Source organism: Labeo rohita, chromosome 6 (assembly GCF_022985175.1).
Source record: "Labeo rohita strain BAU-BD-2019 chromosome 6, IGBB_LRoh.1.0, whole genome shotgun sequence".
In the NCBI taxonomy this organism is placed as follows: Eukaryota; Metazoa; Chordata; class Actinopteri; order Cypriniformes; family Cyprinidae; genus Labeo; species Labeo rohita.
In genome coordinates this window covers 14,530,163-14,546,964 of record NC_066874.1, presented here as the reverse complement: position 1 = coordinate 14,546,964, position 16,802 = coordinate 14,530,163, and the positions used below count along the sequence as shown (strand labels likewise).

At 37.1% G+C, this 16,802-nt stretch overlaps 1 protein-coding gene across 2 annotated transcripts in view; it reads left to right on the top strand.

The window, feature by feature from the left end:
• grb2a (growth factor receptor-bound protein 2a) overlaps positions 1-16,802 on the top strand; it is a 29,502-nt gene that overhangs the window by 667 nt on the left and 12,033 nt on the right. The window contains exons 1-2 of one of the 2 annotated variants that reach the window (XM_051113095.1): positions 486-697; positions 1,364-1,602. In XM_051113095.1, the coding sequence (XP_050969052.1) occupies positions 1,525-1,602 (78 nt within the window). In that variant the 5' untranslated portion in view covers positions 486-697; positions 1,364-1,524. Of the gene's footprint in view, positions 1-485; positions 698-1,363; positions 1,603-16,802 lie in introns of those variants that run through there. The other variant, XM_051113094.1, reaches the window with a different exon arrangement.

Below are 16,802 nucleotides of genomic sequence, written 5' to 3'. Positions count from 1 at the left end.
TTACATATAGAACCGATTATATTACAACAGCTGCAGACAAGCGACGCGAAGCTACTATCTAACGTTATAACGTTAATGCTCCTATTACAATCAACGAAGCTGTCTGCAAACGACGTGACTGACGCCCGGGGCCCACTGCAGATTTCCTTGGAGTGAGCTGTCCGGAGGTCAGTCTGGACTCGATAACTCGTTGAATGTTTGCAGCTTGTTGACAACATTCTTATAAAGGTAAAGTGATAAAATGTCGCATCGCTGGCTGTGTAGAATAGCGAAGTGAACAAATCTTTTAAGCGAATCGTTCTCGTTCAATTCGATGCATTGACTCGTATTTTGTTCGTCGAAATAAGCGAGTGACTCAATTGGTAGCATTTTCTACCGTCAGCTAATAACATTCGATTATGGACTGTGAAAGGGGCATTTCAATTGGTTGGAACGTTTGAACGAATACGCCCATTTACTGAATCGGCTTCGGAGAATTGTCACTGAAGGATTATGACTTCGAAGTTCGAACGCGATTCGTGAACGGTCTGGATGAGCGAGGGATCTCGTTCGAGGGCGATTTTAAATAAGTGGTCATTTTTACGTAAATAATGATCTGCTAAACGACTGAAGGAGAAAGGGACATGTAGTTCATTCGGTTCGTTGACAAAAAGGAGAAGAAGGAGGGAGAATTATGGCCACACACAATTAACATGACGTAAGAACGTTTACTCGTAACTATTTTATTTATATTATTGCTCTTATTCAAATTAATAGCAGTTGAATGATTTGTTTTGTTGTCAGTTAACGAGAAAAACATACATTTTATTAAATGATAGTGAGTTTTTTAACGAATCGGTTGAGTGAATGATTGATTCAAACACTCGTACTGAAAAGGCCTCTGAATGAATCAGTAAACGAAGCTTCCTAGTGAGTCGATGCAGCTGATTCGAGTCACTGGTATGAATGAATCAAACATCAACCACTAGCGTAGAAACGCCTAAACTTGATCTTGACATGAATGTCTGTAATAAGGCATCTCACTCAGGAATGAAGAATTTGTTTGTACTTGTAAACATGTAAAAGCCCTTGTTGTGTCTTCAGTATTTCAACCAATGTGAAAGATCTGCATGATTCAAGCTCTCGTCACCAGCATCCAGTATCACCAAGGCACCCCACATCACCCCACTGATTCATCTTATTGGCTCATAGTCAGTTGCAAGAAAACGTCAGCTCGACCCAGTTATTCAGTTTCCTTTATATTAGCATACATTGCACAGCTGCTTCATACCAGATCTGATTAAAAGGGAGAAAAAATATATTTTTCCTGATGCTTCATGCATAGATCACTACATTTGGTTTAAATCTTTATGTCTGTCTGCAGGTTGACAGCACCCAAACAAGGAAGATCTGAAACTCCACGGGCAGCAGTGACAAGGACAAATATTAGGAGATTGAAACAGATCTGTCAGGGCTGTTATTTTGCCTGTAGAAGCATTTCCTTCTGGAGATTTACATCTGTCTCACGTCCACACAGTCCATGCCATGGAGGCAATAGCTAAATACGATTTCAAAGCTACTGCGGATGATGAGTTAAGTTTCAAGCGAGGAGAAATTTTAAAGGTAAGTGCCATTTATTACTGCTGCATTTTAAATTCCTCTCTTTCTATGAGGAACCTGATGTCCACAGAAATCTCTAGCTTATATGTTTGCCTGTACTAATAACTGGTTTATAGAGATGTGTATTAACTTTATCCAGTGTTGGAAATATATAGCATTGATTTCATCAAGTCTGGATGTGCAGTGATGTCAAATCAGTTTTATTTGAAGTGTGTCACTTTTTACAGTACACATTGTTTTAAAGTAGCTTTGCAGAAAATCCTGAGTGAAAATTTTCAATGTCATAGTAGCTTCATGCCTTACAGTAGCTTTTAGCAGATTAGAAGTTAGAAGTGCTATATATGCAACTTTAAATATATAACTGGGTGATAATATAGTTTTTATTTTATGACGATATGAGCAATTAAGCAGTTGAGATGTGACTGGAACAAGAAATTGTAGCCCACAGTTTGTCACTGCTGTTATGAACTCAGCATTGTGAAATTGGAAGTCATGTAACCTTGCTTATCTGCTTTAAACTTATCAAACATAAAATAAATTGAATTTTGTCGTGTTAGCTTTGAGGCCATAAAATATTTTACTTAGGCTCATATTTTTTGCAGCTTGATAAGTTATGCCTTACATAAGGGTGTAAATTGCACATAATTCATTATATTCGTTGGTTGCTGTGGCACAGTTCTTTTTTCCCCCTTGATAAAGCATGAAATGGGCTAATGTTTTTCCCTTAATGTTATTTGTATGTGATTTGTCTCATAACATTTAGGTTCCAATGATTGGCTTGAAACAACATGGCACCCATCAGCAAAGATGGGTGTTTTTGCCATTAATGTGAATAAAGGCCCGTTCACACCAAGAACGATAATTATAAAGATAACTATATTAGCGTCCACACCAGCGGTCGATATTGTCTGTTTATTCTAAGGGCATGTTAGTCTGCTGCTTTAAATTCCCAAGCTTGTTACAGCAGGATTGATTCTGATTGGCTGTCAATGGTTTTATCATTCATCAGCTGGAAAAAATGGTTTTGAAAATGATTCCAACAATATTGTTTCTCTGTGCCTTTGTTTCTTTTATATTGAGAACGATTTTTAAAGCTATATCTTTATTGTTATCTTTATAGTTTGAACGGGACTTAAGAATGCTTTGACCTCAATATTATATAGACCTCCTTGCAAGTATCATGTACTAACATTCAAATTTTTGGGGGTTATTAAGATGTCTTATTTATTTAAAGAATTGAATACTTCTATTCACAAAGCATTAAACTGATCAAAAGTGACAGTTCTTTTAAACTTCCATTCATCAAAGAATCTTGAAGGAATTATCACACTTTCCACAGTAATATAAAACAGCATATATTAAGCCATTTTCAACACCGATAATAAGAAGAAATGTTAAGCCCCTAATCAGCATACTAGATTTCTGAAAGATCATGTGACACTGATGACTGGAGTAATGAATGCTGAAAATTCAGCTTGGCCTTCATAGTAAATTATATTTTAGGTTATATTTTAAAATGAAAAACTGTTATTTTAAATCATAATAATAATTTTACTGTATTTTTTTTATCAAATAAAAGTAGCCATTGTGAGCATAAGAGACTTTTTTTTTCAGAGATTTTAAAAAACCCGTCCTGCTTCTAAACCAAGGTCAGTCACCCTAGCAACTCAGATTCCCTCTAACCACCCACCCCTAAAGATCTCCATCCAAAAGATTTTGGACTGCATTCAGGAGTGCTTGCCATCCTGCTATAATTTAATTTAGGTCATGGATCAGCTATTCTTGCCCCCTGGACCTTTCATCTAGTAAAATGCAAGGCTTCAAAACTGCACATCATTCTCAGCGTTCTAGACAACTTTTAATCAGCAGTGTGCATAAGTACTCTCTGCTTTTGCATTCTACCTACTTGAATATGATTACACACTGCCCTCTTCACCCCAGTCTACTTCTAAGTTTGTTCAAGTATTTGGCATACAAATGAAGGGATTCAGATACTGGGACAAGTTTAACTCTAGCAGAGAGTCAATAAAGAACTATCTCTCAAGGAAACCTTTGAGCTATGAGATTGTGAAATGCATATTTTATCATCTGAATTTGAAGTTTAGAGCCTCTAAGGAACTATGTATAAAGTTTCTAAGTTAAACTATTGTCTGTTCATTTGATGTCTATGGCAGATTGGATTAATCTCAGTAACACTGGCAACTTTTCTTATCAGATGCCATAATTGCTATTTATCATATTATAAATTGCAAGAGTGTAAAGAGAATGGTGCCAGACCTTTGTCTCTGGTTGTTTCCTGTTCTTCACTGACTTTGTTCCCTTTAAGAAAAAAGAAGCTCAGGAGAGTTAGTCACAGTATTCCTCTTGCCTGGTACAGACAAAAAGCAATGATGGGATTTGACAGTATTTCAGGATTTCAGCCATTTTTTTCCTGAGCAATTTATGGAAGCTACTGTGCCAAGGCAAAAGACTATATTTTACCACTAGAGTTGTGAGTTTTCAGAATTTAATGTGTAAGGAATAATTGATGGCAACTCACTGAATTATTAAAAAAAATAATGCACAGCCAAGGTGTTAATGCCACCACGATAGGAGGCTTCCTCAGGTGTGTATTATTTTTCAATAATTCAACGGTTCATCCTCAACGGTTTTGTCCTTAAAACACCTGTGTATAGAACTACTTTTGTATGCATTTTTCTTACAAACAGCCAAAGACTGCAATATTTTATAAGTAATAATGAAAGTTTGAGCCATTAACTCTCTAAAATAATTTGCCATAGTGATACGGAAAGTTGTTTTAATAATTGGTGTTTTATATGTAAAAAATGGACAATATTATGTTACCAAACTTATATTGCTCTGTTGAATAAATAACAGAATTGGAAACATGCATCATATAGAGAGGAATGTTCACATTTTGCTGTTCAGACAAACTGAGAATCTCTTGCATTGAAAAGAGAGAATAACAGCCTAAACATATCCCATGGGATAACAGCATTTGCTTCTAATATGTTGAGAATATCCCCAAGCCCCAAGACTCTGTTAGGTTGGCCTAGAAATCCTGGCTAATTACTGTATCAGCCTCCTGACTATAGGATAGGATTTGATCTTCTCGCTTGAGTTCTGTTTTGAACCTCTGACTCCAGGGAACTTGTCTTTTTCCAGAGTCTCTTGTGATTTTGGTGCTTCCCCCACACTTCCCCCAAGGGCAGTGTTACGAATTTTTGCTGTAAGTCTGATATATTTGCATATGTTTTTGCCCTACTTTCCTAGTTTCATGGGAGTTGATTTTGCATTCATGGGAGTTGTATCAAAGAATGTGTCACCTGCAAAAAGAGGATTCCTCACACGTATTTCTCCCTCTTCCTTTCCTTCCATACCCTCATGATGTTTCAAATTCGTATTATTTTATTTTCTCAGTGAAACACAAAGGGCTCATTTTTATTAGTGTACTGGTCCCTCTTTTCCTTGCTACTACAATGAAAAGAAGTAGCCGTTAGCTCAAAGGGAAATATGTATAAGCAATTATGGGTATGTTCACACTTGTCGTTTGGTTTGTTTGGTTCATTTGGTCCAGACCAAAAAGAAAAATGATACATTTGGTCCTGGTCCGCTTAGTGTTCACACTGGCATTTTTGACAGCTAACCTAAAGATACAGAATCTAAAGGCAAAGTGATACAGTCATGGCCAAAAATATCAGCACCCTTGCAATTCTGTCAGGAAATGCAACCCTTCTCTCAGAAAATTGTTGCAGATGCAAATGTTTTGGTACTCACATGTTTATTTATTTTTTTTGCATTGGAACAACACAAAAAACAGAGAATAAAAGTCAAAACTAATACAATTCTACACAGAACCCAAAAAATGCACTGGACAAAATTATTGGCACCCTTATCTTTAATTTTATTTGGTAGCACCCCCTTTGGAAAAAATAACTGAAATCAGTTGCTTCCTGTCACCATGAATGAGTTTCTTACACCTCTATATTGGAATTTTGGACCACTCTTTATTTGCAAACTGCTCCAGGTCATTCAGATTTGAAGGATGCCTTCTCCCAACTGCTGTTTCGAGATCTCGTCACAGGTGTTCTATGGGATTCAGATCTGGAATCATTGTTGGTAATTTCAGAACTGTCTAGCGCTTGTTTGTAACCATTTCTGAGTGCTTTTTGAAGTGTGTTTCTGGTCATTGTCCTGCTGGAGGACCCATGACCTCTGGTGGAGATGCAACTTTCTGACACTGGCCACTACGTTGCGCTAGGTCTGCATGATAAATTGCGACAATATTGCAATCGATATTAAGAAAAGCTAAGATATTCATGCGCACATCTTGTCAATGAAGCACGGTTCTGTCGTCAGCAGTAAATCACCATCTGAAGGCCAGAGGGCGCTCTCACGCGGAAACTCCAAATACGCCCCGAAGAAGAAATCCAGGAAATATCGATCGCTGCAGCTGAATAAACAGAAGATTTAACTGCTCTCATTGATTTAACGTAACTAATAAACACATGACTACGACAATATATATTTTATCTGACTTCTTATTATAATTTTCATTATAATACAATATATAATAATGTAATGCTATACGACATTGCTTATATTACTGCTTAGAATGCTATAAAATGTGTTGTGTGCCGTATTCTGTGTAAGAATCATCTCACATAAGGATTTGTTTCAATCACTCAACTGAAGTTTTGAAGAGTGTTTGAAGTAAAAACATGTTATTAAATTTGGTATTTTCACGTCCTTTCAGATGTAGCAGCATTTATGTTACTACACAGCCATAGTTCACCGAGAAGCTACGCAAGCAACTTTATTATCACAGCACGATTTGATAAAATCGATGTATAATATCGATGATATCGTCTGTGTGGTTTTAAGTAGCTTGTTGGTGAACTACGGCTCTGTGTATTGACGCTGCTCTATCTGGTAGCACGTACGTGATGGAGATTTACTGCTGATTACAGAACCGGCTTTACTGACAAAATGTGCAAAGATATCGCATGCAATTTATCGTGCAGCCCTACGTTGCACCCCAAAATTCTTTGGTAATCATCAGATTTCATAATACCGTTCACACAGTCAAGGCATCCAGTGCCAGAAGCAGCAAAGCAACCCCAAAACATCTTTGAACCTCCACCATGTTTGACACCATGTTTCTTTTCTTTGAAGGCCTCATTTCTTTTTCTGTAAACAGTGCCATGATGTCCTTTACCAAAAAGCTGTCCACAGTACATTCTCCCAGAAGGATTGTGGTGTTGTCACAGAAGTTTTGGCAAACTCCAGCTGTTTTTTTTTTTTTTTTTTTTTCTTTTTTTTTTTTTTTTTTTTTATGCCTTTGTGTCAGCAGTGGTCTCCTACCATAGCGTTCCTTTTCATTCAGATGGCGATGGATAGTGCAAGCTGTTACTGTTGTACCCTGTGTCTGCAGATCAGCTTGAATTTGTTTGGAAGTTAATCAGGGTTCTTTATCAACCATTCAAACAATCCTTTGCTGTCTACAGTGCCATGGGCTGTAAACCTCTTGATAATATTGCGCACAGTGGACACAGGAACATCTCTGGAGATGGACTTGTAGCCTTGAGCTTGTCCATGTTTTTCCACAATTTTTTCTCTCAAATCCACAAACAACTCTTTACACTTTTTTCTTTTCTCCATGATCAGTGAGACACACAACACAAAGGCTGAGTCATCTTTTCTCTGGTTGCAGTCATTTTAACTGGTTGCAAGTGTGATTACTATATTGCCCGCACCTGTTACTTCCCACAGATGTGTCTAAATATTTTGTATATTTTGTGACGGAAGTCACCGAATACCCCAAACAAAAGGAAAAGGTGCGCTCGACTTAAAGCGGTGCTGCTGGTGCATAGCATCAATGAACCCAGTCACTGATCAGTCTGTTCAGTGCCACTGTGAGTCGACTACACCTAATGCCATTTGCTGGACTAAGTGCAGTCATTGTTGTGTGTATATGTTTTTATTTTCTCCACCTGCGAACTCACAAAGAGCTCATAAAAGGCAATTTACCTCCTCGTTGCTCCACTTTTGCCCTCTGCTCATTTTTGGATACACCACTTGTTCCCTTCGTGAAGTCATGTCGTATCTTGTTATTACTTCCTGTTTTTGGTACGTTTAGAAGTATTTAGTCCGTGTGGCATTTATTTTCAATTCAAACTGCACCAGAGTATGTTTGGAAACTGCCCGAGACGCATCTTTTTAGCGGCCTCGGTCCACTTGTTTGGTGCGCACCAAGGTTCAAATGGCTCAGTTGGTTCATCATGATGGATCACTGATGAGTCAGTTAGTTGAACTCAGTAATTCTTTTCCAAAGTAGTTTCTGGGTTTTCATCCAAAGTTGTGAATTGTCACATAAAATATTTGTGAATAAAAAACGTTTCCATCCAATGAATCAAAGAGAACAAAATCATCACGTCTTGATAAACTGGTACTAAATATCATTAAGAAAAGTGTGAGAAGCCACTGAATCTAGGAATTTTCATATATAATCAATTACTTGTGCCTCAGAGCAAGCAGATGAAGCACAATAAATGTGGTCATTGCTTTCGTGGATGCCTGCTGTTTAGGAACACAGCTGTGAAACAGTTCTGGGAGGCAATAATATACAAATACTGTACTTTGACAACAGACTTTGTTTGGGCATTTCAAAATGACCATAACAACATTTCAGATGCTGTGTAAAAATTTTGTTTTTCTATCACTCTTTTCTAATGCAATACTTTCATTTTTTCATTTATTGTTATCTTAAACTGTTCGAAGACATGTCATCATTCAGGCTGAACTTGTCTGTTTAAGTAAAAAAAATTACATATATATTTAGCACTATAACAGTATGTAGTGCATTGACAGAAGCCATAGAAAGGATGTATTTTTAGTATTTTTTAGCATCATTCTCACTGACATGGAGTGCTCATCCAAAAGTGCCTCTGGCACAAGACAGAATGCCACTAAAAGGGTTCTTTCTGCTTCCAGTTTTGAGAATTTGATGTTGCGCTAGAGACGTGACTAGAAATGCTACTGTCTGCACATAAACTATAACTGCTATTATATTCTTCTTGTAGTTGCAGCCAAACACTTGGCTGATAAAATTATATGGGAGACTATTAAGACAGCAAAATGCAAGGTTCGCAAGTCTTTTGGGTTTTAGGGTAAATTATGTGTTTAAGAAAATGTTGGGTTCAATAGGATCTCTTGGCAGATTGCCTTTGCAGGCCCACTATTCACTGATTCAGTGGTTGAGGGCAGGCATATGGGTTGACATCACTGATGTTTTAACTTCACGGCGCCTAATACTGCCCACATGCTGTATGACTTTCAAGGTCATCATATTGCTGTTCTCTTGATATTACACAACAGTCGCTGCTGATGTGATTTCCGGTCAAAACACATTTCGCACTGCAGGACTTGGATCGCAGACAGGTCTAGATATTTAACCCGCTAATTATCTCTAGTGCATTTGCGCAGTAGCACCTCACTGCAGTACACAAGATCCAGGGGGCGAAGATGGGTAGATTTACGGATCAGCAGGTGGAGACAGGTATGGGTATATGTAAGGTGGATTTGTAACCAGCTTCGCCCCCCCTGGATCTTGTGTTCTGCAGTGAGGACTCATCTATACATCTACACATCTATAAATCTTATAGTTTCTCTCTTTGAAAATTTACACATGGTGTTTGTGCCCATAAACGCATGTATTCGAAGCACTTGATGCCTGCTTTAGTGACACATCTTTCTGTCTGTTACGGTCATTTAACTACTGTTATGATCTTGTCTTTAAGCCTCTATGACTCACAGAACCAGACTGCGTTTAACGCATCCTGTACAGCCTTCTGATGATGTGTGTCTGGATAGTGTCAGCCTGTGATTAACTGTTTAGCCTTCAGGGGATGTTTGGACTTGTAATATCATGGCTGATGCCAGTCTGATATCATTGGTGGTGTAGTAAGATGCAAAATATAGATTGATCAAAATGCATCAAACGTGTTGAGGTGAAACAACCTTTTCAGTGTGGAAAAAATCTTGATACAAATCTCCAATAATAATGATAATGTTGCGTTTGAACCTAGTCTCAGCTACTGGCGATTAAATTCTTTCCAACTAGTAGCTGCTCTCCAATGCCCCTGAGCACAACAGTAATCTGTTTATTAGAGATATAAAGCTTAGGTAGGTCGGCCTGCTGGAAAGGGTACATGCCAGACATATGGTAAAAACTTTTGGATTTAGAGGATATTATTAGCTCAATATGGTTTGCCTGTATTGTTAATTTAGTAGGCTACTATGATTATCACTGAATTATAAGATCCTGAAAAATCTCACCCCCTTCCACTATGCTTCATTTTCCATTTTTGTCTCATGAGCAATTATGCTTCCTTTGTCTTTCATAAGTGCTGTAGGCACACTAGACCATATTTCCTAGAAAAATCATAATGGCCTACATTTGCCAGATTGGGTGTGTGCAGTGTGACCAGAACCCTACATTACAGTATAAGTAAAATTATTTATATATTATTGACCCTAAACATTTAAACAGCAGTGTATTTTGGTGGAAATTTGGTAACATTTCTTCATATGTATTAAAAAAATGACATGAAATATGTTGTTGTACATAATACATTTTGTTTGTAATTTAAGTACAAAAACAAAATGGTTTCATGCAATACTTGAGATCAAAAGAAAACACTCATTCAAAAATAAAAACTAATTTTATAAAACAAGACTCAAAGTTCTGATAGAACGAGCCATGCTAGAAGCCAGTATGAAAGTCAGTGCAGTTCAGGGCTCACAAAATTTCAAAACCCCTGGTAGCCCTTCGGCAGGCACACCTCAGATTTTGGTAGTCAGAAATAAATGTAACAAGCCCAAATAAAAAAGCACAAATAAAATAAACGCCATATGAGTGGGGTTGGACAGTGTCTAGTAACGTTAGTCTCACATAGCCAGACCTTCAGACTGATGGCAGAAGGTCTGGGCACCTTGGTTGCTTTGAATGGCCAAAGCCCGTGCAAGAGGCCATATGACTGACAGGTAAAGCAACCAATCACATTTCGTTTTGTGCTGAGTCATGGGGCATGGAAATGTTGCCACAATAACAGACCAGTGTGTAAAACTCTGACATCATTTAAAAATTCTATGCCATGAACTTTACATTTTTCACATGCTTTTGAAAATCCAGCATTTAGTGAGTCCTGACTCGTTGTAAACAAGACTGCTTTCTTGTGGGGGTTTGGCAATGCATCTTCTTTCTTTTGGGGGTTTGGTGCCGCATCTGTTTGGTGCAAGCTGAATGTTAAAGAACGCGTCTCCTGGATATCCTGTATAATCTAACCAATCCGATGATGACTTCGAAACTCCTGAAGTGTTTCCAGCTATGTGTGCTGTATGCATTGGATGTTCAGCCAGCGGTCCGTGGGCGTGACATCTGAGGTTGAGACTAGTAACATATTAATCCATAAAATGATATGATTTACAGTTTAGATACAGGTTTTCACAAAAACATAAAGTCTTATAAAATGATAAACATCACATTTCAGCCTTTAAAGGACACTTATTATGCCCCTTTTTACAAGATTATATGTCCCCAGAATGTGTCTGTGAAGTTTCAGCTCCCCTATTTTAAGTAAAAGCAGAAACGGGTTGTTTTAGTGCATGTTTCTTTAAATGCAAATGAGCTGCTGCTCCCTGCCCCCCTTTCCAGAATAGAGCTGTGCCTTTACAGCTCGTAACTGCTAAAAATACATCTGTTTGGTTTTGATTAGCAAAGCCATGTTAGTTTCAACTTCCAATATATGGTTTTCTGAGTACACATATTTAAGGCATGTGTATATAAAGCGGCTGTCACAAGTTTGTTAAAAAACATGCATAAGTTATAAAAACACAGCCGATAATGTCTTGGAAGTTAAACAGCTGGGAAAGAAATCAAATATTTATGTTAGATTTGTGTATTAAGTGACAAGAGCATAATTTACACTACCTATACTGTGGTCTACATTGTTAATATGTTAATACATTGTTAATAATAAAGCAGAAAATCACTTAATGCTCTGTACTGAATAATGGTAAAAGCCTTAATAAGAAGATATTTCTTACTTGAATGCTGCTTTTAAATGCTCTAGCATAAAGATAAACATGGCGGATTGTGTGTGCGGCTCACTCAGGGCGGTGTCTCAGCTAATACGGCAGTGTCTGTCAACAGTCATAGGTGGGGCTTGTGAAGTTTGATGTCCCATTTTACAGATTCTGTGATCTGCTTGCTCTGAGACACTGCTTATGAGTTAATAGTGTTTATCTATTTTGTACTACATTCTCTGCACGTGTTGGTGTCATTATTTGTTCTATTTGTTTTTATATTCACATGAGCTAATGTATTTAGTAATGTATTTAGTTTGTTTTCATTTTAGGTATGGATTATATAGTTTATATAATTTTCACACAAATAATTTACATTGCACAAAGTAACATTTTAATGTGCATTAAATTTTTAAGAATTTAAACAAATTAAAATTTAAACAAAACAAAATACTTGAACATGAAAAGCAATGAAAAGCAAATGAAATTTCAGAACTAATCCAAGTTTAATTAGGCTATATTTCTTAACAAGTTAAATGTCATTTTGCATCCTGCTCTGTAGGACTGGTAGAAACAGGCAGGACATAGCCCTCTCTTTTCTAATGTTTTCTTCCAAATAATATTCCAAAGCAACAGGCACTGGTTGTAAAAAGTTGGAAGAGCAAATTTGATGTTCCACATAAGCAAGAAACTGGATTACCGGTGTGTGTAAAATGTACTGAAATATACACACTGGATATGCCTTGCTTTGCACAAACTGTGTGGAAACATAATAACTGAAACCCGCAAGATATTTTGTACTAATGCACAGTGTGACCAGAAATGTGTTAATTTTTGTTAATTTGTTGAATCACTTGCGCTGACCAACATTTACAAATTTAAAAAGAAACAAAACAGGTTTTTAGTGCTTGTTTTGACAAGTAAAAAATTGTATCTGATTGTCCTACTTTACCTCAGTAAAGGCTGTAAATATAGAAATGGAAAAGTGAATGAAAAGAAGAAGTGTTTGTAAATAAGTGTTGTAGTTTATCCCTTGTGAACAAAGACAGATGGTGAGATGTGAGGATTTTGGGCAGAAAAACGAGATTCCAAATGTAATGCAGCGGAGACTTGTTTTTTGTTATAAGTGTGTGTGTGTGTGTGTACTTGTTTTTGCTACGTTGTGGGGACCAAATGTCCCCACAAGGATAGTAAAACCTGAAATTTTTGACATTGTGGGGACTGGCTTGAGGTCCCCATGGGTACAAAAGCTTATAAATCATACAGAATGAGTTTTTTTGAGAAAGTAAAAATGCAGTTTTCTGTAAGGGTTAGGTTTAGGGGTAGGGTTAGGGTAAGGGGATAGAAAATACAGTGTGGAGAGTATAAAAATCATTGCACCTATGGAGAGCAGTGTTTCCCACACATAGACGAATCTGTGGCGGTGCGCCACAGATTAAATTCCGACCGCCACAGATTCAACACCGACCAAAAAAAAAATAAAAAAAATGAATACCGACCGTCACATATTGCGTTTCGTTATTCTTTTGTACGCTATTTAAAACACGCAGCGAATTCGTTCAACTGCATTTCCTTTCCCTGCTCTCTCTTCATCTCTCTGTTACTCACGCGTCTCTCCCTCACACACACACACGCACACAGCCCCTCCCCTCCGTGCACACCACGTCTGTCTGGATCATCTGTGGAGAGAAGACGGCTGGCGAAAGTTTGGTATCTCGTGAACACTTTTAACACACAATCACAGAATAAAAAGTGCTATAAAATATTTTATATTCTGAATACAATAGTTTCAGTGTGTTGATGTTACTGTAAGTCCCGACCCTTAGCAAACGCGATTGCGCCTTATTTAGAAAGTTAACTAGTCGCAAGTTTGTGGTAAAATGTAGGCTAGCCTAGTTGGGTTGTCGAGGTCAAAACACTATATGTAGCAGCTGTGAATCAATAGGGCTTTAGAATCTTTTTTTAGAAAGCCCCGCAAAATAAGGTGCCCTAACAAAAGTTGCAGACTGTGCAGCAAGTAGGCTGTTGTATATGGTGTTAAATTAATGTAATAAAGTTCCGTGTAACCAATTATTAACCGTTTATTTAACCTTTAGGAATTAGGAAATCCCCCCGGGACAAATATCGACCTCCCCCCTTCCGGGCTGACCGCCACACATTGCCTTCAAACCTGTGGGAAACACTGGAGAGTCCCCACAAGGATAATAAACCAGACATGTGTGTGTGTGTGTGTCAGTATGAATTGTCTTGAGTTTGTATGGACAGAGCTTGTCAATGTTAAGAGCAGGCTGGTTGACAGATGTGGTCAGAGGCCTTGTGACTCTGCTCTGTCTCTGCATGAGTGCTGTCAACACCTCTAGGTTTACACTGTGTCTTAACCGGGTATGACATGACAACTACGACCAGAAGTTATTCAATTTTGCTGAGAGTTGATAACATGAACAACAGCAACTGGTGGTGATTTTTATGGAAATGCACATTTGAGCCATGTCCTTTAAGGTACTGTATAGTGGTGTGTAGGCACAACAAAGATGCACGTTTACCTGCTCCAAATGTTTTTTCTCTGTCCACATACAGGAATATAATAAAATGTGTGGTTACTTCATGTGAATTGGATCTGTGTTTCGTTTCGTTTTTTGTGTTTTGTTTCATTTCTATCATTTTTAGTTTTGTAACCAGTCTAGAGGTTTTGTACGACGGCATTTTAGTGCCAAGCAAAAAAAAAAAAAACATTCTAAGACATTCTAACATTTTTTCGAGAATAAGTTTGAAATTACGAGAATAAAGTCGAAATATTACGAGAATAAAGTCAAAATATTATGAGAATAAAGTCAAAATATTTCAAAAATAAAGTCGAAATTACGAGAATTAGATTTAATTCGTAGCAATTACAAGATCAATGTTTTAATATTTTGAGAATATATTCTAGCCTATTGCGCATGCAAATTCCAAAGTCCCAGCTTTCACATTCTGTCAGTTTTATAGCAAAATACAAACAGTATATCTTACAATAATGTCTTTCACGTTCTTTAATGTGATGTGACAGATTACTGTATTCGCTTCAGTTTCATTTATTTTGCTAATAGAAAAAGTCTTGTCACTGCAACTGAAGCAACAATTACTGCCATTGAGGTAATTTATTTTTTATGTAACAGTTTCGTTGTTTATTCACAAATAACAAACAGTGAATTGTTATAGAAACCTTAATGGAAAACTCTAATATGTAGACAACATACAAACAGATATAAGTGGTTCAGACACACACACAAAACTAGACATAAACGTCAAGAACGGTTTCAATCAACAAATGTTAAAAGATGAGCTCTTTACATCACAGTGCAACAAATAACTAACAATAATGACAAAACAACAACAAAAAAGTTTAAATTAAGTCAGCAAACAGCAAAACAATAATCCTATAACAGTAACTGCGTAATTTATTCATTCTGCAATCCATGCTGGGAACTTACAAAGCCTTAACATTTTAACAATATGAAATTCTTTGTTCAGGCAACAGTGCTTGACTAGTTGGGACAACATTTGGGGCAATTTTGCTGTCTGACAAGGGTTTTTATGTCATTTCAAGAAAAGAGCATTTTTTAGTATTTGAGACTCAAAAAATTTAGAAAACTGGAAAATATGCATTTGCATTTTTTTTTTACAGTGTACTCTCAGGATATTAAAACTTTAATTTCTACAATTTATCTACAGTTTAAATTCTCAAAACATTTAGACTTCATTCTCAAAGTATTTCGACTTTATTCTCGTAGTTTTGACTTTATTCTTAAAAATATTATGGACTTTAACCTTTTTTTTTTTTTTTTTAACATGGCTCTAAAACGCCGTCCTAGTATGGTGTTTTTGTCAAAAACAAAAAAAAACTTTTTGTAATACATTTCATTTGTGCTCAGATCTTCAGAGTACTCGTATAATTTACCCTTTCTGATAGCAACCAACAGTGCTGCAACACTGTATGAGGCTTAAACAGATATTTCACACAAAAATTTAAATTCTATCATTTTTTTTTTTTTTTTTTTTTTTTGTTCTATGGAACATGTGGAAAAAAAAAAAAGAAGCAGCTATTTTGAGAAATGTTTGTTGTTTTGGTCCATACAGAAAAAACAAAAATGGTTTGCCTTTACGTGGGAGAAATAGCTTTTGGTTTTTTGTTACTTTATCGTGTTGGACCCAACTCAGGTCAACTCACTGTATTCTATAGGCACAAATGTGCCATCAGTATGTATTTTGCTACGATTTGCCCCTGTTCCCCACTTTCTTTCTGTTGCTGTGTGGTTTCTGCCTAGCAACAGTGCTGCGGGCAAGCAGGCTGCTGCTAGTATGATTTCGTGGTTGTAGATTGGGGACGGCTGACATCTTTGAAACACAAACCTGTGTTTAAAATTTGGACTTGGTTTTGGCATCACATTCAGCTATCTGTCTGCTGTGTTATTATTAATTTTTCTTAAACAAAGCTCTCATTCTGTGTTTTTTATGTCTAATACCAGTTTTCATCCAACCACTGTGCTGTGAGGGGTTTTACTGGAAAGACACAAAATTGGGGCAAATTTTGCATATGCAAATTCTTCACTGCGCCCACATAGAGATTTCCAAAACTCAGATTGCTTTCTATTCACCAAGATGACAAGAGGGGGGGGGGAAATCAAACAATATTTTCCTCTCTCTGTTTTTTACTGCTTGGAGTGGGAGTAGATTTTAAAAATATAAAATAAAGGTATGTCTTTATAACTGAGATTAGCTGTTCATTTCTCCCATCCAGAATGTACCAAGACCTACTGTCATTTTCTTCCCCCCCCCTTTTTTTATATTTGGAATTTGACATCTTGGCTTGTTTATAATGTCACTCTATTTTTCTTGAAGGCAGAGAAAAGAGGCGCCATGGCGCGGTGGGAGTGAGAGCGGATTAATGGTTGTTTACAGAGAGAGAAGGGATGGGGAGACCATCCTTCAGAGTTGTGAGAACGTTCCAGGCTATAGGATAGGATTCCCATTTATCTTAGACGGATGTGTCATAACATACTTGACCTAAGACTGAGAGAGTGTCTTTGAGCCTAAAGTAATCACATAAAGTGATGCTTTTTCATATTTGTCCACTTCAT